The following is a 26,286-nucleotide window of genomic DNA, read 5'->3' as shown; positions in this document are numbered from 1 at the left end:
ACCACTCTGCACTTTCAAGTAGCATCCAATCTTTCATAATAGTAATAATTCCGCTTTTATATAGCACTTAATACATCTATGATGTCTCTTAGCGTTTTACAGATATACTGTTACCCCGGTCATTGGATTGTGCACAATCTCCGCTCCCTGGGGAGCATTCCAGCCAGGCGTTACTTGGAGCTCAAAACTGTTTGACCAACAATGAAGGTCACATCCTACCGGGTACCCATTTAACACCTGGGTGGAGTGTAACAAGTGCAGGTTAATATCTTGTCAAAGGATATTAGTGCAGTGTCGGGATTCGAACCCTTGACCTTCGCATCTCTAGTCAAGCGCCTTAAAACACTCGACCACGACACTACTACATTTAGTTTATAGTCATCAGATTACCAAAGATGTTTGTGATCACAGAGCCAGCCGAGGATTCCTAGACAGACCCTTCTGATTTCCAACCCACAGTCTCCCCATCCTGACTGACCAAACAAAACAAATGCTTACTAGCAACAGGGATTGAAGTGGCATCTAACAAGAAACTGGATATCCTAAGACTTTCCTGAATGACTCATTTTGTCCAACTCCTCTCCCTGCCACTTAGCAAGATCTTTTCCCATTTCCTAACTTTCTTGGTAAATCCAGCCCACTCTGTCCCATCGTGAGATGGAGCTACGGAACACCGCAGGATCTCTAGCGGTGGCAGCTCACATCCCGTGTCGGATGGTGTCCTGTCCATCTGGGTTTACAATGAAAGACCACTGAGGTAAACCTGGTGTCCGGCATCCTACGAGGGACGTCCATGGACATTAAGGTTAGGGTCAATCATCAAGATTACAGACGGTCCCCCTCAAGGCATTATGATTACTCTGGTTTCTCAGGGGATTACCAGTAGGGACTCTCTAGGATCTTAGGAACTGGCATCACATATTAGGGGTTAATCATCATCTGACTGTGACTGTGCAAATCTTAAGTTAGGGGGTTTTGGAATATTAAAAAAGGATAAACTAGATGGAACTTGATGCCTCCGTCATAGAGCAATTTTACAAACCAAAACAGAAGCAATTTTTCAAATTCAAGTTTGATCGTAATCCAGAACAGGTTCTCAGGATATCGCGATTACAAGCTATTTCTCATATACATGTATGACCCTTTGATCTTTGACCTCATGATCCTTAAATCTAATAAGTTCATTGGCTTTGCAAGATATACATGTCCTAAGTTTGATTGTAATCCATCCGTCAATTCTAATGAGAATGAATTCACAAGCTATTTATGCATGCATAATGAGTCTCATAACCTTCGATCTCATGACCTTAAAATCTACTCAGTTCATTGCATGATACATACATCTCTTGAGTTTGATGGTAATCCATCCATCGGTTCTAATGATAATGCCATCACACGATCCCCTACAATACTCTTGGACTCCGTCCTTTCTCAACATTCACTGAAAATCATTTGCATAAAAATATAATTACCTGATGAATTTCAACATCACCGATTTTGAAATCATTTTCATTCTGTGCTGCCTGCATGATCTGTGCAATGTTACATGGTATGATTTTCTGTGCTCTCTTTGCCTATAGATACAGGGAGAAGAAGAATAAAAATGAATTCAAAGTCTAATACATACCGAAATATGCTAATACCGGTAGTTACTTTTCATCGGATTTACAAAATAATTACCATCTATCTATCTATACTATAATGTTACATTAATATATTATAAATATGCAACGTTTTCTTGCACGAAAAAGCAAAGCAACACAAAACAAGCAAACCATTCATTCATTATCAAGGATACCATATACTTTGTATATATGTTTATACATGTGTTCTTACTTATTCTTTATTGCTGTTATGAATTTTTGTTCATGATTTTGTTATTACTATTATTATATATATATTTTTTAAACTATTGTTCCTCATTATGTTTAACAGGGCCTCATGGAAGACCACCATTATTGGTGATAATGAGTCACCCTGTCTAAATATCAGAAATAAATAAATGGATTAATCTCAGCAAAGGAGAAATTCTTGGAGCTTCTTCTCGACTCTGATCTCAAGTTTTATATGGTCTGTTAACTCATGTCTCGTGGTCCTATGGTTTGTCAGACTGTTTGGCAGCATCATATTTGTGTGATAAAACTTGGCATCAATCAACAGGTACTATAAAACAGGGCCCTGTTCTTATTTTAACCACCCCCAAAAAAAATCACAATTGTGTAAAGTATATCTCTATGAATTTAGAAACATAATTAATATCCTATCATTTAAAAGGTAGTTAGGAAACTATTTCTTCCAAATATCAGATGTTTTTTTTAACCTAGGGAATTTTTTCACAAAGATGGAATACATGAATGTAAGAATTGAAACAAAGTATAATAATTATGATGCAAACAGACCATTACATAAGGCGTTTAAAAAAAAGATGTTGTATTGCCCTTTGCGACCAACCCAAAAATCTTGAAATCTACTGTCGGCTTTTTAAAAAAGTTTTTTTTCACCGTTTTCTAGAAGAAAACAATGTATTAAAGCATTCAAAACTGAGAAATATCAGCCCAAAGAGGGAGAAAAAAGAAGAAGAAAAAACTATTCCGACCGTCCGACCCATGTTTTGGTACCTTAAGGGCGATACAACATCTCTATATTGTTTAGGCCTAAGGAAGAATGATAATGATGTGTACAAACCTTAGACTGTGATGCTCCGACTCCTGGTGAGTTGAATCCTCCCCCTAATCCAGGTGAATTGAAGCCACCTCCTCCCATGCCTTGCCCTCCTTGGTCATTACTAAACCCATCAAAACCTGACAAGGAATTCACAAATATACATTTTTTAACTTGTTAAAGACACAATGGAAACTGATTGAAAATCCTCTCGTACTGAAGACCGAAAGCTGAGGTAATCCAAATCTACAAGCAGTCAAGAGGAATAGATGGTTTGCAGGCACAAACCGTTGACTTGTCACTGTCAGTCGTTATGTGTAACAAGTGTCTTCAAGATGATACAAAAATAGGCTCTGTACGTACTCAACAGAGAAAGAAGAAGATTGGAGATTTGGCTTACAAAAAATCAAAGGAAACAACACGAACAAGGCGATTTTCTCTTACGGTCGCTGACTATTTTGTGTCTAGAGTAAAGGAGGGGGTAATCGACCAGCTCCAGTTTTCGGCCGATCCGTTGGATGCATGATAAAATCCCTTTAAAATACATCGCGTAATAGCACAACGCATATCCCACACATACCATACAATGCCAGAGTCACTGAAGAACCACATTTGCAATGGATATATCCTAAAATATCACATTTTAGCGATGAAATCGGCGGTCCCGCTACCCAAATCTGAAAAATTGAGTATCTTACGCGTGTCTGTAAGAAATATGGGTACCATAAAATGTGCTTTATTTCAAGTACTTTTCAGATTTTGTGTTAGTCGCAAGCTCAAAAGTATCTCATCGCATGTATTAAATCAATGCAGCCGAACACCGCGACGCACACACGATATGTCCGTCTAATTCAGATTCCAATTTCCGATCACCGCAGTGCTAGTTTTCGACCAAGCGAGCACCGGGGAGCTCCGGCGTGGGATACATGCTCTGCCCGATTGTGCTATAGATCAGCGCGGAAACGCACGGCGCGCGCTTCCTATTGACTTTGTACATGCGGTCGTAAACTGGCTCGCTAGGTCGATAACCGGCTCCAAAACAGTGAAAATTGAAATGAATATTGTCATGGCAATTCGTGATTTTTTTTCTGGGATTCTTTATTTGTTTAAATAATAATATTTGCTTCATGATTTGAACAAGAAATGATAATAAATAGGATTTTGTCTTAAGTGGCCGAAAACCGGCTCCTTTACTAACAAGTTGACTTTGTTTTTAGGAAAAATACTCTGAAACAGATAAGAAAATTGACACGAAACAGGTAACAAACATATCGACTTTTAAATCATGACCTTTATTTAGACATTTGATGAATAATTAATTTATTTTGGGTATGTTTTAACTTTTAGTAGGGTCAAATTTTGGATAGACTTCTGAACTAACGGCATAGGCTAGCGCCAAATCAAGACTTGCAAGTACAACTAGTCTCTACAAGTTGCAATTGCAATGTTTGCATGGCAAATTCGAATGTGGTACTGCCTGGACTGGTAGTAGACTAACTGGTAAATCAGTTTATGAATTACATAATCTATCTTTCGTAAGTTTAGAATATAAAAATTGCAGTTTATACATATAATGTCAGTAGTCTAGTACGGAAGACACAAAAACTCTTTGCCTTTGGATTGGCCTCCACAACACACGGCCATGCCATGTCTATTTACTGACGTGACAGAGACACAAATCTGAACTTCTGGGACTGTAGTCTGTGGTATTTGTTGTACATTCCACTATCCTCTCACACACAAACGTAACACATACTTTCACAAGAGTTCAAGGAACTACAATAAAATCATCAGAAAAGACCATTACCTCCTTGATTGTTGAACATATTCGAAAAGTGTTCAAGACGATGGAAATACAAAAGTTGGGATTTATATGTAGAAAAGGCACTTTGAACAAGTCCTTTTGAAACCAAAACAGAGCTTCGCAGTCGAGGTTCGCGGGTTTAGAGACGGCGCGCCGGAATCAAAGAATTGACCAATCATAGCGCTTGTTAGATTGACATATATTATTAGCTAGCGCGCGAAGCATGCGCAGTGAGGTACCGGCGGGGGTACAGGGAAAGTGATAGATTCAATCATTAAAGTAGACACAAAATAGGATCTCTTTTAATTTGCTCAAGAAACAAGTGAAATGCACATTTAAAAAATTCTCAGATTCAAAACCTTTTTCTGAGATCAATCCTAGACCCGGCTCCAGACTTTTTTTTCTAGGGCGATGGGATATATGGTAGACAGAAATAACCATCTAGTATAGGCAGAGGCGGTCCTCCAGGGGGGCAGGGGGGCACAGTGCCCCCCCTCCACTTTTTCAAGCACCCGAAAAGTGCCCCCTTTTACGTAGGAAAAGTGCTCCTTTTACTTGATTTGTAAGAAGCGCCCTTTTTTTTTACATAGAAATAGTGCCCCTTTTACTTTGACAAGTGCCCCTATTAATATGTAAAAGTGCCCTTCCCCTTTTCAACTCTGATGAGTGCCCCTTTTATTTGGACACGTGCCCCTTTTCCTTCGACAAGATCCCTTTTTCCTCTGCAATAAGTGTCCATTTTCCATCATAAGTGCCATTTTTAATCTCTAATAAGGGCCCCTTGTCAGGTACGAGAAGTGCCTCTTTTTACTTTTGATTAGTGCCCCCTTCACCTCTGATAATTCCCCTATTCAAATCTGAGTGGTGCCTCTTTTAATTTGACAAGTGCAACTTTTCCTTTGTAATAAGTGCACCTTCCCCTTTTAATAACTACCCCCATTTTAACTCGGATAAGCGAACCTTATATTTTCAAAAGTGCCCCTTTCCTTTCTAATAAGTGCCCCTTTTCCTAATGGTAAGTGCCCCCGTTAAAAAAAGAGCCACTTCCCCCTTCTTATAAGTGCCCCTCCTCTGACCCTTTTCAGTTACGAGAAGTTACTCCTTTTCACTTCAGATAAGTGCCCTCTTAACCTCCGATAAATACCCTTTAAAATCTGCTAGGTGCCCCTTTTTCATTCACATAAGTGCCCCTTTTCATATCTGGTCATTGCCCCTTTTCAGGTGCGATAAGTGCCTCTTTTCACCTCTGATAAGTTCCCTGTTAACAATGATACTTGCTCCTTTTCTTTTCTAATAAGGGACATATCCCTTTTCATAAATGCCCCTATCAAGATATGATGGGGGGGGGCGCCTTCTTTCCGTCGACAAATGCCCATTTCCTATTCTCATGACTGACTTTTTTCATCCCTGGTGAGTGCCTCTTTTTGAGGGTGTAAGAAGTGCCCCATTTTCACCTCTGATGATTACTCTTTGCTCCTTTTTTCTTTTCTGATAAGTTTCCCCTTTTCCTCTCATCATTAAACGTGCCCCAAACGCATATGTAGATGATTATACTTATGTTACTTATCAAATGGCTTTTCAGTCTTACGTTATGAGAATGTGCTTATAACCCCATCAGGATTGTTTTGTTTTTCCTATTTATAACAATTGTAATTTTTAGCACAGCGATCTCACAAATATTTAAGATTTCCTTGCTCGCTTCGCTCGCTCGCAAATAATTTTTCAGACCATCACACCCAACTGCAAAGCATGATGCTTAAGCAATTATCTTGTATGGTGTATATGGTGAAACAAATATTGAAATCATCCCTGATAATGTAATCACAATGTAGGGATATACCAATGTCTAAAAGATTGTATATTTTCGCTTTGACATTTCCCTTTGAAGGTGCCCTTTTTTCTTGGTGCCCCACCCCCCCCCCCCCCCCCCCCCCCACTTTGGAAGTCGCTCAGCCGCCCCTGGGTATGGGTCATTCTTTAATAATACTGACAATAGAGGTGGTCAGAGGAGCCAGGTGTAATCTCAGTGGAACAGCCGTCGATATCAGAGACTGAAGCTTTCAGTCTAGGGGTGGGAGCATTGCTGCTCTGCTAATGGAAAATAAAGTCAGAGTTCTGTTAATGTAGAAAACCTATATTTTTGTTACTTTGCAATATAGTGACTTTAAATCGATCTTTTTTCATGCAAGGGTCAATATTGTTGATGTTACTGCTTCTAAACAAGATATTGCCTATGAATCATACTTTGCAGTTGGGTGTGATGGTCTGAAAATTTATTTGCAAGCGAGCGAGGAAAATTTTAAAAAGATTTATGAGATCGCAGTGCGAAATTGCATCTTGTAAAGAAGAAAAAAAAACCTGATCCTGATGGGTTTATAAGCCTTTCTTATAGCGGAAGACTGACAAGACCTTTAAAATAAGTAACATAATTACATCATTTTTAAATGCGAGCGAGCTTTGGGGGAAATTGCTCTTAGTTGCTTGAATCAGGGGTGCGCTTATTAAATAATCAGATGAAAAGGGGACACTCAGCGAAAGGGATAAGACATTTATTAGAAAAGAAAAGGAGCACGTGCCAAAGTACAAAGGTTAATTACCAGAGGTTAATATGGGGCACTTATTATACACTTACCAAAAGAGGTACTCACCAGGGATGAGAAAATGCACTTATGAGAGTGGGAAATGGGCATTTGTCGACGGAAAACGGGAATCGATCAGATTTTGATAGGGGCATTTATAAGAGGTGAAACGAAGTATTTATGAAAAGGGGATTCATCCCTTATTAAAAAAGAAAAGGGGCTCGTATCATTTTTAAAAGGGAGGTGAAAAAAGGGCACTTATCCCACCTAAAAAGGAGCACTGACCAGATATGAAAAGGGAAACTTATGAGAATGAAACAGGGGCACTTGTAATACAGAAAAGAACATTAGTTGAAACAAAAAGGGGCGCCGATCAGATTTTAATAGGGGCATTTATCAGGGAGGTAAAAGGGGGCTTTTATAAAAGGGGGGGGGGGGGGAGGTGGCTCTTATTAAAGAAAGAGTGAGAGGCGTGTGCAGGCGCGTACGCAGGGGGGGGGGGGAGTGTTTGGGGGGGTTAAACCCCCCTTTGATATTTTTATGTGTATAAACCCCCCTAAAAAAACCCAAACCCCGCCCCCCTTTGGTTTTTTTTTTTTTAATAATAAAAAAAAAAAAAAAAAAAAAAAATTATTCCTTACCCCCCCCCCCAACGGAGCAAAATGTCAATTTTTCAAATTTCGAGACCTACAAAAAAAGAAAAAAGAAAGTGTCCTCTTACCCCCCCCCCCCTCCCCCCCGCTTATTCAGCGGCTGGCTGAGTCGATGCGAAATTTTCGGCCCGATTTAAAAATGTTAAAACCCCCCCCCCCCCCCCCCCCCCCCCCCTTGAAAAAATCCTGCGTACGCGCCTGGGCGTGTGTCAAAATAAGCTAGGGGCCAGCATGCACTTATACGAGGTGAAAAACGGACACTCATCAGAACACTTATCAGGAGGGGAAGGGGCACTTGACCAAGTAAAACGGGTATCTCTCAGATTTGAATAGGGGCAATTATCGGAGGTAAAGGAGTAACTTCTCGTACCTGAAAAGGGTCATTTACCAGAGATGAAATGGGGAATGGAATTGGAAGGGGAAGGGGTTCTTCGGGGCACTATATTGTCAAAGTAAAAGGGGAACCTCTCAGATGTAAATATAGGGGCACTTTTCCTCTGTAAAAAGGGGCACTTCTTACAAAGTTAAAGGATCGAGCACTTTTCCTCTGTAAAAAGGGGCACTTTGAAAAAATGGGGGGGGGGGGTTGTTTTCTTGTATATCATGCCTACGCTAAAAGCGATAATTGCATTTAGGCATTAAACTTCAGTGAAAATAACTATATCAAGGATTTTGAATGTTCCTGGTTCTATTCCTATTTAGCAACCATAATAATCCTCCAATCGTCAACAAATTCAGAATTGAAGAAATACATTAACTCCCTGTTTATATATAATTTTATGGATCCCAACCGATTTAAAAATTGTAATGGTGGTTAGGAATTCTTTGTTCTATCACTATTTATTGAATAGGGGCTCCATATACTGAGGGGTGAAGGCTCGGAGCTAATTCTGCTTTGCGGGGTACGAAGTTTAAGTATGCCCCTCTCAAATTTTTTAATAATGAGTATTATCTGGTCCCTGAAGACTTACGCGCGGGATCAAAAGGTTTTCTAAGGAACTGATTATCCCGCCAGGAAATTTTAACAAAGAAATCATACTAGGGACTACTTGAAAGATAATAATTATCCCCGAAAAAGTAGGATATGAATAAAAAAGATCAAGAGAGAAAGTTATCGTTCGATGAGTTATGCATGAGGAACTTGTGATATGTAAACAAAACGGCTGCACAATGTTACAATGGTTCAGCGAAATACGTGGTTTCGACGAAAGCTTTTGACCATCCGATAAGACAGAAACGTCATAAAATATTCTGAATTCAAGTTTTTCTAGATTGTAACTTCTCTAATTGACAATGACAAGCAACATCAAATTTTATTTTGAATATAGGATATTATATTTTGTTGGTAATAAATTGTTTAAAAATGCAATTTAAAGGATTAAAAAAAAATATATTAACAAGTTATTTCTTATAAAGAAAATGAAAAGCTCTGGAACGATACAGTACGGCCCACTGGGAAATACTTCTGCATTTGACACCACTAATCATTGTTGGAGACCCACTGCATTGACAATAGAAACACTCAGTGTTGTATCGCGTGGCCATTACTTAGAAACCGGCTTGTGTGTTTTCAATTCGACGATCACTGTGGTGTGGCCAGCAACGAGTCGTAAGTTACCTCCGTACACTTTTTGAATTAAATTTACTATTTGAAATAAGTTCCAAATTTTGGTTATTGATATGGAAATTGGTGTCTGTTGATCGTAATGTACTTTTGCTGGGGTTTTGAGAATGTGCCTCGTCAAATAATGAATGATCATCGAATACCGGTCTTCGACGTTATTTCGCGTTGACCGCTGGGCTGTCGATTTCTTCTGTTGTTGATCGTATTTGTTTGACGTGAATGCATGTGATCAGTCATTCACTGATTCAGTGAATGATAAGCATGCAGTGAGTCTGAGCTTAGCCTTTGATTGGTTCTGCAGGTCGAGATAAAAAAATTAATTAATTGCAAAATGAGAAACCATCATAGATCTAGATCTACATGTAGATATAGATCTAGGTCTAGGTCTAGACTCTATTTACAGTTAGGCGCTGGTCCGAGAATAAGGATCGTTGGCATAAACGAGGATTGTCTTCGTAAATAGTGGACAGGCCGCGCCGGCAAAATGAGGATCGTCAACATTTTTATTTCGATTCTTATTTCCGATCCGCACGTTGGCGATGCAAAAAAACGGTTAGAATTCCGTAATGATTTTCTTGATGCATTTTCACATTGACTTGTACAGGACTTTCACGTTATGAGAGGTAAATCCTTGGTAAGACAGACAACCCATAAAACCAAAAGTAGACGATGAACTGGGGGTATTTTATTACCTAGAATCCGGTTTTTTCGCATTGCCAGCGCACGAATCAGGAACCCGAAATCCGCAGATGACGATTTAGTCGACTTTTGGTATGTTTTAGTAGGGTATCTCCACGCCAGAGTTACTTGTAAGTCAAAGTCTGGATATGATTCTGAACTAGGGCCTACATTTTAAAGTTTTCAGAAATGTTAATTGATACACGAATATCTCAATATCTGCTAAATATCGTTAGAAATCAATCAACGTAACATTTTCGGAAATGGTGCAATCTCAATTCATGTCAGACAGGGACACACAAAGTTTGGTAAAAGGCAAAAAGAAAGAACAAGTCCAAAGTTCATGATCAAGATTTTTTATGGATAATTTATTCAATAAAATTCCTTGAAAGTAACAATGATTACATAAATTGAAAGGCAGAAAATATTTGATTGCATCATGCACAACTCAAAATAGATTGATAGAAAGAAAACAAAGCATAGAGTCTTGGCATTGCTGCCATTCCTGCCAGTGTCAAGGGTATATCAGCTCATGCTGCTGAGTCACTGCAACTGTAGAGACAAATAATCCATTTGGCAGGCTTTCTTTCAATAAGCCAGTTCACGGTTGCAGTCTGAGCATGAGCAGATAAAGGTCATTGCAGAACAAATTGCGAAATACAAAGAGAAGGAATACTGGATAGTGGATACATGCTCATGAAAGTTATGTAATCATTATTCATTCATGCACAAGCAGAGCACTCCATGATACACAGGTGGAAGTATTCTTTGAAAAGGGGAAACAAAGGCTAAGCATGTAGCATCTCCATCGCTGTAGGATTGTTTATTTCAAAATGTACAAAGTGGGACCTCTTCATGTTTTGAAGATCTGTGGCACTTGATCTGTGGATATTCGGGGTCATTGCATCCATGTGCTAACCATGAACTGGTGTATTGTAGAAAGACCCGTTATGGAGACTTTGGCTTACAAAAGAGGAAGAAGATAAAACAAAAATCGTTGCATTTTCTCTCACCTAAATTTTTGCCTCATTGAGGTCAGGAGCCAATTGTATTTGTGTCTGGATACCGGATAACCCAAAACTAACATAGATGGCGAATAAGTAAGGTTGTCCAAAATTGTTGAGAGCAATCTTCTTTTCACGTCGAGCCAAGGACAAGGTGGCAAATTGATGTCCTATTAATGTGAGGCTGTGTGGTCTGTGTCACAAATTTGGAAATTTGGAATGAATATGTCCCTGCTACTGGCACCGCCATTGAACTTCACTCATGAGTCAACCAAAGTAATCCACTCATAATACATCATTCAGCACCATGTATGCCGGGCCATGTCATGATTCATAACTTCTTGTCTGAATCTGAACTACACACAATTTATGTACCGTAATTAACATTGTATAAACCGCCCTCGTGTATTAACCGCACCCCTCTTTTTTTTTTCTTTTTTTTGGCCGACTTTTTTTTTTGCCGACTTTTTTTTTGCCGACTTAAAAAACAGTAGAGGACCTAGGACAGAACCTTGTGGTACGCCGTGTAATAGAAGAAAAATTGGAGGAATTATTTTTATCAACTACATATTGAAATCTATCAGAAAGATTACTTTCAAACCAAGATGACAGACAAATTTGAGTGTTGTTCTAGTTTCCGAGTGGTGAGTCAACACACCGATTACTGAGCTGGGAGACATTGCCAGGCATAGCGCCAGGTGGAGGGGCATAAAACGAAACTTTAATTTTTTCTTTTGTTTTTGTTTTGTGTACTGTGTGTAAACCCCACCCCCGACTTTGAATTTTTTTCGGCGGCAAAAAGGTGCGGTTAATACACCGTTAATTATGGTACATGTAGATCTTCCTTAAAAATAAGTCATTGCCAATAGAGTAAAACTTGGGAAAAGTTATTGTACAATCGTTCATCCTGATAAGAATTTAAAAAAAAATTAAATAGAATTAAAAGCAGAATAATGAATGAAAGAGATGGGGAAATCTGATATAAGGTTAAAAAGTTACGGATTCAGATAAGAAAGTAACTGATTTCTAAAGTTGTCATCGATCAAACACAAATTTGCGATTCCATGATGAACATCTCTCCAATAAAACTTCAAAACTTCCCTTTCCTTGGCTGGTCAAGGATTTCATCTACATGTACTTCAGAAAGGGGTTATAAATGTAAAGACATGCACAATATATCCAAATGAATGTACAGAGTTGAGATCCTAACTCCCCAAAATCTGGAAATGTTTAATTTCCAAATTTGTTTTTCAAGCAGTGTTTGGAAAGATTAATGCTGCTCAATCCAAGTACATTCTTTTAATAAGGTTAGATTTCTACTTTGTGCCAGTGATGTATCAGACACATGTGTAGAGGTGTCATACATGTACATGTAGTTGAGCGGTTTGAACACTTCACTTGAGGTATGAATGATAATCTACATATGAAGAGTTTCATTCCAAAAGGAGCTAAATCCATGTTTGTAACTTCGGAGAAAAAAGCCTTTGTTTACCAGATTTTGTACAGGCGTCTATGGAAAAATGATATTAGAAGTTGCATTTTTTTCATAATTGCTCCAAAAATTTAAGTAAATAATTTTGTTCAAAGACGGGTACTAAAGTGAACAATGTTCTGATATCAATAACTCTATTTTCATCAAAAGTGGATTTAACTCCTTTTGGAATTAAGCTCTTCATATATGTGCCACTCTTCCCCAGGTGTTAAATGAGCAATGGTAGAAAGGAAATTGGTAGCCTAGCTACGGCCAGGGTAATATTAGAATGCCTTGTATGTTTGAGCCCCTTGCACACTGTTGATATACCTTGACCTTGACCTAAGCCTTCCACACCATCTGGGAGATGTGTGATGGCTTCTGCTTCATGACCTCAAGCCAGGTCTTCCTATCTTGTGATGTTCTAGTCGCTTCCGTGAGGGATCTTAGACATCTAGTAGCACAATCAGCCTTCTCACAATCTAACCATTTCTTAGCTGGTCTGTTGATAAACATGAGTGCTATAAAATATCCATTATCATTATTCTTTTTCTTTCTTGATGCCACAGATAACCATTGACCATTCCTTCTAGACAACCGAACGCCATGGCTGACAACAAGGATGGTGATGATGATAAGATCTACGGGGGCTGCGAAGGGCCTGACGCCATGTACGTCAAGCTGGTATCATCGGACGGTCATGAATTTATTGTGAAACGAGATCATGCCCTCACATCGGGCACCATCAAAGCTATGCTGAGTGGACCAGGTAAGTAATCAATCATAGAGAGCCCGTCTTCTTCTTCTTTCCGTGCCATGTCCTCGGACATTGGGGACCATGGAGTGCCACAACTCTCTGTCCCATATTCTATCAAGTAATTAATTCTCCCTGAGATCAATTCCACTTTTAGAAATCCCACTCCTTAAGCTACTCATCCACAGAATCCTCCATCTAGGGATTTTAACATGGAACAGTGTCCAGTTTGAGTTTTGGTACATGTTACATGACAGGTTTGAAAATGAGCGACAGGTCAAAACATCAAAAGGGGCCCAGCAGAAAAAAAGGACCCCTAAGAAATTTCGACCTTTACCCCAAGAAAAGTCAGGACTTCATAGTGGTCCACAAGGGTTTTTAACATGGAACAGTGTCCAGTTTGAGTTTTGGTACACGTATGACAGGTTTGAAAATGAGGGACAGGTCAAAACATCGAAAGGGGCCCAGCAGGAAAAAAAGAACCCCTAAGAAATTTCAACCTTTACCCTCAGAAAAGTCGGGACTCCCGAGTGGTCCACAAGAGTTTTTAACAGGGAACGGTGTCCAGTTTGAGTTTTGGTACATGTATGACAGGTTTGAAAATGAGCGACAGGTCAAAACATCGAAAGGGGCCCAGCAGAAAAAAAAAGAACCCCTAAGAAATTCCACCCTTGACCCCAAGAAAAGTCAGGACTTCATAGTGGTCCACAAGGGTTTTTAACATGGAACAGTTTCCAGTTTGAGTTTTGGTACACGTATGACAGGTTTGAAAATGAGCGACAGGTCAAAACATCAAAAGGGGCCCAGCAGAAAAAAAGGACCCCTAAGAAACTTCAACCTTTACCCCAAGAAAAGTCAGGACTTCATAGTGGTCCACAAGGGTTTTTAACAGGGAACGGTGTCCAGTTTGAGTTTTGGTACATGTATGACAGGTTTGAAAATGAGCGACAGGTCAAAACATCAAAAGGGGCCCAGCAGAAAAAAAAAGAACCCCTAAGAAATTCCACCCTTGACCCCACGAATGCAATTTACCTTGGATGTCAAGGACAAAATGTTAGATTGTGGCCACGCTGGTCTTTTAATATGAATATTTGGTACAATATTTGATTTGATCCTACTGCTAATAGCTTACCTGATCAGCAAACTTCATTTTCTTTTCTTTCCTTTCAAATTTGATTGAATGTAGTCTACAATGAGCTTCACTTGTATACAGCTAATTCCATAAATAAGGGACCCACTTTGTGACATTTTTGGTGTCCCACTTACATTTAAGGAACCCACACTTATTTGTGGCTCTGAGTAAAGACTTGAATAAATGGAGTGAGATTGTAAAGTGATTTCCAAGCATAATATTGCATCCTCATACCTAGAATCACTTAACAATCTCACTCTATGCGAATTTATCAACACACAAAAATATTGGCACCTCATCATTCCGGAGCGTGAAAATATCAGTATAATTTGATGTGCTTGCATCCCCTCTCGATCGCGAGCGATGTTTGTAATGTAATGCTGTCCCCTCCCGCCCGCGCTCTCCTTCTCTCCCTGTGCGTATATATCGCACATATTACGCGTAATCCTTGTATCGGTAGGGTACTCGGCTAGCTGTATGTGGTGCGAGGGGCTGCCTAAACCTGTGTGTGTACTTACGTGACCAAGTCTGTGTGTGTATGTGTTGGTGTGAGAAAGTTAGTGAATACTTCATGCCAATTCATTAATTCCAGTGGCGGATCCAGGGGGGGGGAACAGGGGGCACGTGCCCCCCCGGCCAAAAAAAAGAAAAGAAGAAAAAGGAGGGGGAAAGAAAAAGGAGAGGAAAAAGAAAAAAAGAGAAGAGAGAAAGAAGAAGAAAAGAGGGAGGAAAGAAAAGGGAAGAGGAGAAAAAGGAGGGGAAAGGGAAAGAGAGAGGAGATAAAAGGCGGAAAAAGAAGAAAGGCGGAAAGACGGAGGAGAGAAAAGGGGGAGAAGGAGAATGATGAGAATGGAAAAGAAAGAAAGGGGGATGATATTATAAGAAGGTGTTTTTTACCGGGTAAGGGGAGGGGGGGGGGGGCATGCAATTTTAAGTCGAACATGACTAATACCAAAGATTTTATCTCCTTTATGTTTCTAACTTATAACTTAGTCTTGAATTAATTTTCCGATATACCTATTCTAAGTGCTCTTTCAGCATGCAGATTGTCCCCGCCATTAATCCTGTCACCATTGCTGGTTTCATTGTCATGTTATTTTCTGTCATCCCTGTGGCCGCGAAGTTTCTATCCATTTCGCAAGCACTTTTTTTTCCATCGCCTACATGTAATGCTTATTGCTTCCAGTTTGCGAAAGATCCCAGTGGCGGATCTGTGGGGGGATGGGGGAGGGGTTAGGGGGTTTAACCCCCCCCCCCCCCTGGGCTGCCAAGTGAAAATGTGATATGAATAGAAAAACGCCATCATGTGTCCAGACCCACACAGTATCCACATCCTCATCGGGTCAAACCCCTTAAACTGTTACTTGATTTAAAAAGATGTTATCGGGCACTGCTTTTAATGGTCTCCACTGTGTTAGTAGATGCCAGGAAAACATCACTTACGGGGGTTCAAAATAGCAACAACAAAAATCGCCTCGCCGCTATGCGGCTCGGACTTCGCGGCTCGTGGACGATGCTTCGCATCGTCATGGGTCGAACTCCCCTTAAACTGTTACTTGATTTAAAAAGACGTTATCATGCACTGCTTTGTATGGTCTCCATTGTGTTAGTATATAGATGCCAGGAAAACATCACTTACGGGGGTTCAAAATAGCACCCCAAAAAATCGACTTGCAGCTACGCTGCTCGTGAACAATGCTCTGCATCGTCTTTGGGTCGACCCCCCCTTAAACTGTTACTTGATTTAAAAAGACGTTATCATGCACTGCTTTTTATGGTCTCCATTGTGTCAGTAGATGCCAGGAAAATATCACTTACGGGGTTTCAAAATAGCAACAACAAATAAAATCGCCTCGCCGCTTCGCGGGTCGTGTACGATGTTCCGTGTTGTCATTGGGTCACCCCCCCCCCCCCATTAGCAAAAAGCCAGATCCCATCATCCGTCCCTGGATCCCTACTCTTTGAGGGGTAGGAGAAAGCAATTTTCTGTCATATTACTCCAGGAAGTGCCTGAAAATGCACCTAATGTGGTTCTAAAATTGCAAATGCTTCCTACTCAGGGAGGGGGTTCTGACCCCAGACCCACCCCCGCTTGGTCGCTCCGCTCCCTCGCCGCTGACGCCTCGCTCCATCGTTTGTCATATATTTCACCCCATGCGATTTTGTGCCCCCCCCCGGTAAGAAATTCCTGGATCCGCCACTGAATTCTGCTGGGTGCTATTCGCGATAGCAACGACTCGCGAAAATGTCTTTGAGCCTATCATTCGCAAAAATATCAGATTATACAGTAACATTTTGCAGCTAAAGGGACAAAGGAAAGTTGGACTGTGATTAAAGGGCATGCGCAACTTGTCAGCATGCAGTTGTTAAAGAGGGATATATTTTGTATTTCTCAGTTCATGTCAACAACACATGGCCATTAATAAATGACATAGTCTGGATATATCAATTTACACCTAAATTTTTTTTTTCAGGACAATTTGCTGAGAATGAAACAAATGAAGTACACTTCAAAGAGATCCCGTGAGTATTTTGGTTTGGACCTTTCATTGATTTTTTTAAATGATAAAAAATACATTTCATTTAAAAATTGATCTTCAGTTTAAAGATATAAATATATACAACTGACTTAAAAAAGTATGTTTTTTCTGTTTAATGGGGGAAAAATGTGATTGGTCTATGTTTTTAGTGTTTATTTTTTACATTTTATTTAGGTAAATTGTTCTTGGTGAAGTCCATTTCTAATTCTTTCTTGCCAGTTTACTATGGCTTGAAAAGATTCGCTTTTGGACAACATTAAATTCCAGCACAAAGAAATTTTATGTTCTACATACATGTATACATGATATGAAAAAAGTCTTTTCTTTGTGCACATATCTGATCTATAATGAATTAAAATATGTAGACATTTTAAATTAAAGTTACCGTAAATATCCGTGTATAAGGCGCACCCCTATTTTGGGGGCGCAAAAAAAAAAAAAAAAAAAAAAAAAAAAAAAAAAAATTGTTTTTTGTTTTGTTGTTGTTGTTGTTTTGTTGCCGAAAACCCACGCGGGGAAGGACCTTCATTTTACATCGAGGTGCAGTTGAAGTTGTGAACTTGTCACAATTAATAGTAACAACAGTCTAAGGCTTCATGATACCAAGTGTCCCACACCAGCCTCCTCACATCACCTAGCAGAAGCAGTGTGTTCTATGCCAAACATCAATAGTCATGCATGATCTATTAGAAAGATTACTTTCAAACCAAGATGACAGACAAATTTGAGTGTTGTTGTAGTTTCCGAGTGGTGAGTCAACACACTGATTACTGAGCTAGGAGACATTGCCAGGCATAGCGCCATAAATCGAAACTAAAAAAATTTTTTTTTCTATACCTGTGTATAAGACGCACCCCCGACTTTCAAATTTTTTCGGCGGCAAAAAAGTGCGTCTTATACACGGAGATTTATGGTACGCCATTATGTTATTTGTAGAGATAAAGGTTTAGCACCACCATGCTACATCTGCTTGTTAATTGCTGCTTGTTATTAATTGTTCGGCTATGTTCATATCCGCCTTGGGTATAGTGCTCGGATACTCTGTTTCTTCAGTGTGTTTAAAGGAGCTACACAAATAAAATTCACTAACAACTCATAATTAGAACAAATTACATATGGATGGAAAGATTTTCTCTTGAAAAACACGAACAATTTGCTGAGAAATCATATAGATACCATGGAAAGGAGTAAAATGCAATTATTCAAGACCCTCCTTAGACCCTCAAACGCCCCTGAACGTAAGTCAAACACACAAGCGTAGCGAGCTCTGAATTGTGACGTCACACACTGAACAAACAGCTCATTATGTGATGTATGTGACGCCACAAATATTGACGCTCTACAAAGGACTGCTGAAGGCAGAAAATCTGGATCTCAAAACTAACGTTTTTGAGAGTTGATTACCGCGGGCCCCAAACATATTTTGAAGAGAAGAGTTGTTGTATTTGAACAGCAAGTCTTCCCCTTCGCAATGATATGAGTTTTGCATCAATTCAAAACACTTTTGATTCTTTGTGTGGCTACTTAAAAGATAAAGTTGTGTTCTGGTCATGGGGTTGAATTGTGAAAGTAACGGTGTGGAATCGGTCAGAAAAGGTTGATCATGTATGTACAAATGTAAGTATTGTTGAGTACTGCAAGGTTCTGGAATCATCAAAATGATAAGAAATTTGGCCAAGTCTTGGTTTAAAGGTAATACAAAGTTTTGGGAAATTTTGAAATTGGGTGGATAGTGATTCTTTACAATTTTGATATATTTGGATGCCCCTGTAGATGTATTATAAGCGCTAGAAAATTTAGCCCCTAAAACAATTCTGCTTTCAAGAAAAATTGAATATAACAATTTACCGGTGCTCCCGGTAAATTTTGGTGAATTTTTAAAGAGCGCCTACAGCCGTATAATGGTAGCTGCAAAGATGAAAATCTAAGACTATGTAGTTGTGATATATAATTTCTAAACGGGAATAGCTAATCGGTCGATTTTAGTCAAGAAACATTGTTTTATAGCTTAATTAATATCTTGACCTTGAGAGGGAGCAATACAACATAAAGTTAATTATTTACAGTTCCATAACTTTAGGCTTGATTTCAAACGCGACAACGATCACTGAATATTGTAGGATCGCTTATGCTTCCAACATGTTCATTTGAAGCAAATTCATAACCCCATACCAAAACTTTGTATTACCTTTAAAGCCCAAGTCCACTCCAAAAATATTTTTTTTTCAATAGAACCAAAAAAATCAGACAAACCAATCAAAAAAATTTGAGCAAACTCAGATAACTAATAAGAAAGTTATGAATGTTTAATGACATGAAATACTTTGAAAATCACTACACAAATTGGCAACTCACTCATGAGTCTGTGATGTATGGTCCTCACTATCCACTAATTATTTTCTTTATATTGATGATATAAATTTCCTATTTTCACCCAAAGAATCTTATTTCTTCACACCAGCATCCAAGTTAGATTGTTAGTCATGTGTTTTTATGTGGATGTGGGTCCACTTAAATCATGAAAAATTGAATTTTGATAAACTATTTATATAAAATCAATAATTATGAATAAACAATATTCAGAAAATAGTATCAATTCTTCAAAATTCATAAAAGTTTTTGGGAAATGTCATGCATGCAATATGATACAAGTCATATAACCTGGGCAAAGACATGGGGAAATCAAGTTTTGGGGGATAAAAAGGGAAATTAATGTGATTAAACTATATAAAGCAATTGATAAGTTGTGAGGACATGACGTCACAAACTGATAACCATCTTGTCAATTTGTGTTGTGATTCTCATTGTTCCATAGTTTTACATACTTTTTCAAAAATTCATAACTTTCTTATTAGTTATCCGATTTAGCTCAAACCTTTTTTGATCGGTTTGTCTGATTTTTCTGCTTTTAATGAAAGTAAGTTATTTTTCGAGTGGACTTGTCCTTTAAGTACCGTAAAAAGCACTGTACACAGAAGTATGTATACCGGACTACATAAACATGATGTGGCATAAAAATAGGCATAAAAATGCAGCCCACAGTTTTAAGCTGTTACTTTTCATAGATGCTAACATCTTTCCATAATTGTTAAGTCCAACTTAGCGATAAGTTCAACTTAGGATCTTTGTGAAACACCCTCCTGGGCTTTTAGGGGATATTGTTATGTATCCACAACTTTTCTTGAATGTTCATTAAGCTAAGCAGTTATTTAGTTCTTCGTATCTATTAATTATTCTGACTTTTTTGTGGGGGAAGGGGTGTACTTTATCATAGAACATATTCCATGAAGAGAATTAAATGATTTTTTGTGCTGATTTTTGTTTATTTAGATCCCATGTGCTTTGCAAGGTCTGCATGTATTTCACGTACAAGGTCCGATACACCAACAGCTCCACAGAAATCCCAGAATTCCCCATTCAGCCAGAGATTGCCCTTGAACTCCTCATGGCTGCCAACTTCCTGGATTGTTAGGTCAAAGGTCAGAGGTCATACCATCCCCCAAGGCGAGCGAGCAGACAGACTGAAGAGATCAACGAAACAACTTCTTTTCTTTGTTTGTGAGTTGCGTGTCAGAAACTATAGGCCTATTACATGGTATATAAATATTTTATAGAAAATGGCCATATAGAAACAATACAAACAAAGTAATTAAGAGCTGAATTTTCATGATGGATAATTTATAGGTGCATACATCTATTTTACAATCAGAGTATAATGTAAAGTCCATGACTCATGAATGCTTGAAGGAAACAAAACATAGGCTAGCTATATAGCAGTCTTTAACAACTTTAATTCAGTTATTGAATGTGGTGAAGAAGGATTGATGTGCCCATATTCTACCCAATATTAATGCATATTTTTTTTCTTTAAAGACAGCAGGGTCTAGATACAGAAAAACATATACGGTCTGTTTAGATGTGACTTTGAGGGTTAATATGCCAGCCATATTCTATCGAAAGCACATTGTATATGGCTGTGTTTAGATGTGAGGTCCGTGAGAGAGGGAGAATAATTAAGTTGAATCAAAGATTTATACATGCATGTTTGGTATAGCAAAGTAGTATATGATGAAGGTACAGTACATGTGTAGGCATAGATCTTTTCATTTGGCTTGAATGGAAGGCTCCACAACACCAGGATAAATAGTCTAATTTTGTTGTCCAAATTTTGCTAAAGATTATAATATCAAATTGTAATGTTATGCCCCGATTATAACAGTATTTTAACTACTGACAGGCTACCCTGTTGATAATACTACCTAATAAATAAATCATCTTCTCAGCGCCAAAAGGACATTAACTTTTATACTTTTGCATATGGATAATGCCCTTTTCGTCCTATGCAGATGATATGATTAGGTTGGTAAAAAGCTCTCTGTAAAGTTTGCTGTGTTTAGAATGTATACGAGGTAAAAACATTGATGATAAAGACATGGCTCTTTTTTTCTATTCTAGGAAGTCTTATGTTCAGGTAAAATGAAAATATGATCGTACTACATGTAATTCCAAGCAAGCTCCAATTTAATGCATGAAACAATCACTTTTATAGGAAATGTATCTCGGCTCGTAATTCTAGAAAATAGAAATTATGTAATATATAAAACAAGACAATGTGGGTATTAAAATGAATTTTAATCCTTTAAGTGCATAACTTATGTTGATGACTTTTGGCTAGTTGTCATTGTTTTACATTTTGTTAGTCAAAACAACTAATTACTGCATGATTTTGGATTAATAATGACTTTTAGACAGTCTTCTAAAAACATTGATAACTTACCAGAACCCAAGAATTCCTTAAAACAATCTTGATGTTAGAGTAAAACTATCGCATCGGGATACTTGCCTATTTTTTACACATAGCCTAGGATTGTTGATATATTTTAAAGAATGTACGTACGGTGAATGAGATACTTAATGTCTGTGCATTATATTGTATAAATGAGGAGATGCTGATTATATTCAACATAAAAATTTGGACTCGGTCTGTCGTCAAAAAAGTGCATTAAAATCTTTAAAAAATGCTTTCTCAATGCTACATAGGTTGTACATATGGCTAAGGGCCGGACTATAGTAGAATGTTATGAAAACCTTTTCTACATGTATATCGATTAAATGTAGCACCACAACATATTAAAATTAAGTATGTAAATGTTTAAATGCTGTGGACTTTAATGTGATTTGCCTATGAGGGGGAAGAAGGAGAAAATGTTGATTATTTCAACAAATATGGCATACGGTATACACATTTTTTCTATCAAAAACAATATAGAAAAAGGGGAAAATGCTCTTATTGAAATGCTGTTGAAACATAATTGTGGTAATAATCAATGTTTCTTACTCACAATTGCTGTGTATTATTGGAATGTTACATTTCCTCTTATATTCTGTATAGAAGGTATTTATTCGCATTGCTAGAAGTGAAAACAGTTTATCACAAACTGTACACATTACATTCAGAGCTTGAATACATGTAATGCGAGGCAGCACTGCATGTATCACATATTACATATCAACCAAGAATGAATGAATGTACATCTACATGAAATGTACGCCTTAGACTCCAGAGAAATCATCATAGTCCCATGTATTGTTTTTGAAGAGGTGCTAGATGCTTCACATGACTAGTGTTTTGAGACTGGCATCAGAATGCCATCCCAGAAAAAAATACAAATAACCAAGTTATACAATTACAATGTCATTTTGGGGGGTAAGAAATTTGTCAGAGTGTGCATCGACCAGGCTAGAAATATCCTTTGACCCATGTGCTAGTCATGTTATTTCTACCTACATGTATTTGTAATAGATATAACATATAAAGGGACTCTGATGAAAAGCATTTTAAAGCCTATCTGCACTACTTTGGCCAGGAGGGATTAGACCTCCATGCGTGGTCACTGACAGGTAGTTATCTCATTAAGTCAGCTCTCAATTAACAGAAGAAAAAGGCGATCATGGGGGACCATCAGGTACCGCTTAGGCATTGTTTAATATATAGAGGGCCCAAGTAGCTACAAGCAGTCCATTCCCACTTAAAGACTTAGGGACAACACTCCAATTTTAAGAAATAGAGGATGGAGGGAGTAAAGCGATTGTACTGATTGAAGTGCCTCATAAGAGAAACAAATTAATTCTGTTTTTTCAGGAAGGGGGAGGGGGAGGGGGGGGGGGCTATTGACCTTACATACACATGCTCCTAGGAGGGATATTTTGTCAATGTAGCACATGGTTTGAATTATCTTATGAGCCTGTTCTAGTCTAAGTGTAGTGTATGTAGAAGGTTGAACTGTAACAAAATTCACCTCGGTGTCGTAATACAGGAGTACTGTTTCAACCAGCTTAAATGAATTACAAGTATCCTGGATCAACTGCTCTGGGCTATAATGATGGGATTATGAGTGCAGGTGGCAGCAATGGAAGAGGGTGAAACGATAACTAAAGAGTCTAGATGGATGGAAGATTCAAGAAAAAAGTCTTACCGTCCGTATAAGATGCAAAATTCGGATTTCTGTCATTACATGCAATTTGAATGTACAAGAATCTTGGCAGGGCCTACATACATGTTACAAGAGACTATGGTGGTAGTTGTCGCAGGCATTGGTTGTTTTTCCACCAGTCGTAAAAGGGAGTTTCAATCCATTACATTTTAAGAAACGCAACGCAAATTGATCACTCTGACTTGCATACTCATGATCATTCAACGAGTTGTATGCAGCATGTTTTGCGTGGGTTTCCAATACATGAGTAGAAACATAACAAATGAATATACCAGCTAATTTCCTGCAAAATCAGCCACAGTAGGAGACTCTGGGTATTCATAAGGAAGAGGATTGAATAATCACAATAATTGAAATCAAAGGCCTGAATTCACAAATGAGGTTTAACATAACCCATGGACTACTAAACCCTCATTCACATACCCCATGGTTTAAAAATTAGTTGCAAAATAAGCGTACCTTGCCTTGTGCGGGTCTAATATTGGACCTCTGAGTGTGTCGCGCTTATTTTGCGCTAATTTTAGACTGGGTTATGTAAATGAAGATTTGAATTTAAACCTTCTTTGTGAATTCGGGCCAATATGTCTGTAAATTAAGATCTTCTTTACTGTACATAAAAAGATATATGAGCTAAGACAGTGATCAGTGAAAATACAAGATTATCTCAAATTATTTCTCATAATAACAAATATAAGCGGAAGTTTCTTAACTTCCTAGCAAGTAAGCCTCTGAGGTTTTAAATATCACAGTAACCAGGGGAGGAGATTTTTTTTCTAGTCTAGTCTTTTTTTGCACTTGTGTATGTTTGTGTATTTTGTATTTATACAGTGTGAGTGCTGTACCCAATATATTTGTGTATCACAATTCCACTTATCTTTTAAAACTGGAAACTGAAGCATGAAAAACAACACAATGTTTACTGATAGAGTATAATTGCATTGGAACAAATCATACACAACTGTGTTGGTAGAGAGTGAGTTATAATAGAACAATTATAGTCGGAACTAACTCAAAAACCAAGACAGATATATATATATAGTAAGAAGAAAAACAAAACAAGTTTTGATATTATTACAAGTTGATGAGTAACCTCACTATTCATTGCATAATTTTAAAAGCCTTCAATATAATAGTAAATACAATGTTCATGTAGTATACTATTCAACACAGTGTGGTATTATTTTCATGTAGTTGAACTAGTGTAGTAATTTGTGTACTATTAACATGTATACTATTCACAATGAAGTCATAGTGCATTTAGCAATCTTCCAAAAGGATGCTTTTAAATTTTATGCAAAAGTAATTTAATTCAGTATATCAGACATGTCGATCAGATGCTAGTAGATTATAATGAATTCATTTTTTATTTTTATTTGTAACTGCTTATTTGTGAGTCAATGTCATTACAAGTTTAGGTTAATTTTATATTCCAGTGCATTTTGTTTTATACAAATGAATTGAAAATACATGTACATGTATTACTTTAACCTTTTTTTCACCCCTTATATATTTTTCTGTTGTAACACATGTTCATTTCATTGTGGTGATTGTGATATGGTTCTTTTAAGTTATTTTGTAATGCAATAATAAAAATTGTTTCTAGACTTTTTTCCCTTTCAATTGAGATTGTTATCCTGTGTTTGTCTTGTTGTTCAATGACTTCAATCTTTTCACTTTCATCAACATGATATACTGTGTAACCTGTTTCGGAAGGGTTTTATTATTATCACATATTGTTATAGAATCATGAAGTTTACATACTGGTAATACAATAATAAGCCAGCAATGCATGTAAAGACATATGTAGCCTGTAATATCTGTGTCCTTATCTTCTGCAAAATTATTGCACATGAACATTTTAGGTTATACAAGTTTAAATTGAAATCCATCCTTGATAGTAATATGGTGGCCCTGAAGGGACATCGCGAATAGACTAAATCGTGAAAAATATGCGATAAAATTCACGATATCGTCAATTTTATCGCATATTTTTCACGAAGAAATTCACGAAATTGACGATATCGTGAACTTTATCGTGAACTTTTCACGATGAAATTGACGATATCGTGAATTTTATCGTGAAAAGTTCACGATATAAAGTTCACGATATCGTCAATTTTATCGTGTACTCTATCGTGTACTCTATCATGTACTCTCCTGACGGGCGCTTCGTAAACAAAACCAGCCCTAGCTGGGGGAGACAGAGAGAAGGAAAAAAGGGAAAGGGAAAGAGAAGATAAAAGGAAAGAAAGAATAATAAGAAGAAAAGAGGGAAACGGGGGGGGGGGCGAAGGGTTCTTGCCTCCTCACTCCCCCCCCCCCTCCCCGCCAAAAAATAAATCAGAGAGAGAGAGAGAAGGGAAAGGGAAAGGGAAAGAGAAGATAAAAGGAAAGAAAGAAGAGGAAGAAGAATAAGAAAAGAGGGAAACAGGGGCGAAGGGCTCTTGCCTCCTTTCTTTTCTTTCTTTTCCTTTCTAATAGACTAAATCGTGAAAAATATGCGATAAAATTCACGATATCGTCAATTTCATCGTGAAAAGTTCACGATAAAGTTCACGATATCGTCAATTTCGTGAATTTCTTCGTGAAAAATATGCGATAAAATTGACGATATCGAGAATTTTATCGCATATTTTTCACGATTTAGTCTATTAGCGATGTCCCTTCAGGGCCACCATATAGTAATCTACTCTAGAACAAAGCCAAAAAAATCAGAGAAGTATACTGATGAAAGTTTGAATGAAATCAGACAAAAAATGAGAAAGTCATGATTTTTTGAAAGTTGCAATCACTATAGGTATGTCCTCTTCAAATTGGCTAAATCAGTAATGTCCATGTTATGTAGTGTAGGACAACTTTCCAATTTGTTCCAACACACAAAATGACCAAAAT

The 26,286-nt window shown here is 38.0% G+C and overlaps 2 protein-coding genes across 3 annotated transcripts in view; one reads left to right on the top strand and one right to left on the bottom strand.

Moving 5' to 3' along the window:
- Nucleotides 1–4,622, bottom strand: part of LOC105446431 (replication protein A 32 kDa subunit-B-like) — a 10,237-nt gene extending 5,615 nt beyond the window's left edge. Inside the window, exons 1-3 of one of the 2 annotated variants that reach the window (XM_030983067.1) lie at nucleotides 4,469–4,622; nucleotides 2,686–2,801; nucleotides 1,473–1,574 (exon numbers count right to left, since the gene is read on the bottom strand). In XM_030983067.1, coding sequence (XP_030838927.1) covers nucleotides 1,473–1,574; nucleotides 2,686–2,801; nucleotides 4,469–4,487 — 237 coding nt within the window. In that variant the 5' untranslated portion in view covers nucleotides 4,488–4,622. The remainder of the gene's footprint in view (nucleotides 1–1,472; nucleotides 1,575–2,685; nucleotides 2,802–4,468) is intronic. The other variant, XM_030983066.1, reaches the window with a different exon arrangement.
- Nucleotides 4,623–9,178: 4,556 nt separating this feature from the next.
- On the top strand, nucleotides 9,179–22,806 carry LOC115923029 (elongin-C). The gene is made up of 4 exons (XM_030983065.1): nucleotides 9,179–9,306; nucleotides 13,044–13,243; nucleotides 16,835–16,883; nucleotides 20,231–22,806. The coding sequence occupies exons 2-4, from the start codon at nucleotides 13,081–13,083 to the stop codon at nucleotides 20,370–20,372; spliced, it is 354 nt and encodes a 117-aa protein (XP_030838925.1). The 5' UTR covers nucleotides 9,179–9,306; nucleotides 13,044–13,080; the 3' UTR covers nucleotides 20,373–22,806.
- Nucleotides 22,807–26,286: the final 3,480 nt, after the last annotated feature.

Source organism: Strongylocentrotus purpuratus, unplaced genomic scaffold (genome assembly GCF_000002235.5).
Source record: "Strongylocentrotus purpuratus isolate Spur 01 unplaced genomic scaffold, Spur_5.0 spur5_scaffold_13, whole genome shotgun sequence".
In the NCBI taxonomy this organism is placed as follows: Eukaryota; Metazoa; Echinodermata; class Echinoidea; order Camarodonta; family Strongylocentrotidae; genus Strongylocentrotus; species Strongylocentrotus purpuratus.
Note: the sequence above shows the minus strand (reverse complement) of the source record. Positions and strands in the feature narration are given on the sequence as shown.

Bases quoted from the DNA above. Each gene is read 5' to 3' on its own strand.
- LOC115923029 (XM_030983065.1), top strand. From the start codon at position 13,081: ATGGCTGACAACAAGGATGGTGATGATGATAAGATCTACGGGGGCTGC. The intron at 13,244-16,834 runs GTAAGTAATCAA...TTTTTTTTTCAG, and splicing joins AGCTATGCTGAGTGGACCAG to GACAATTTGCTGAGAATGAA. The intron at 16,884-20,230 runs GTGAGTATTTTG...TTGTTTATTTAG, and splicing joins GTACACTTCAAAGAGATCCC to ATCCCATGTGCTTTGCAAGG.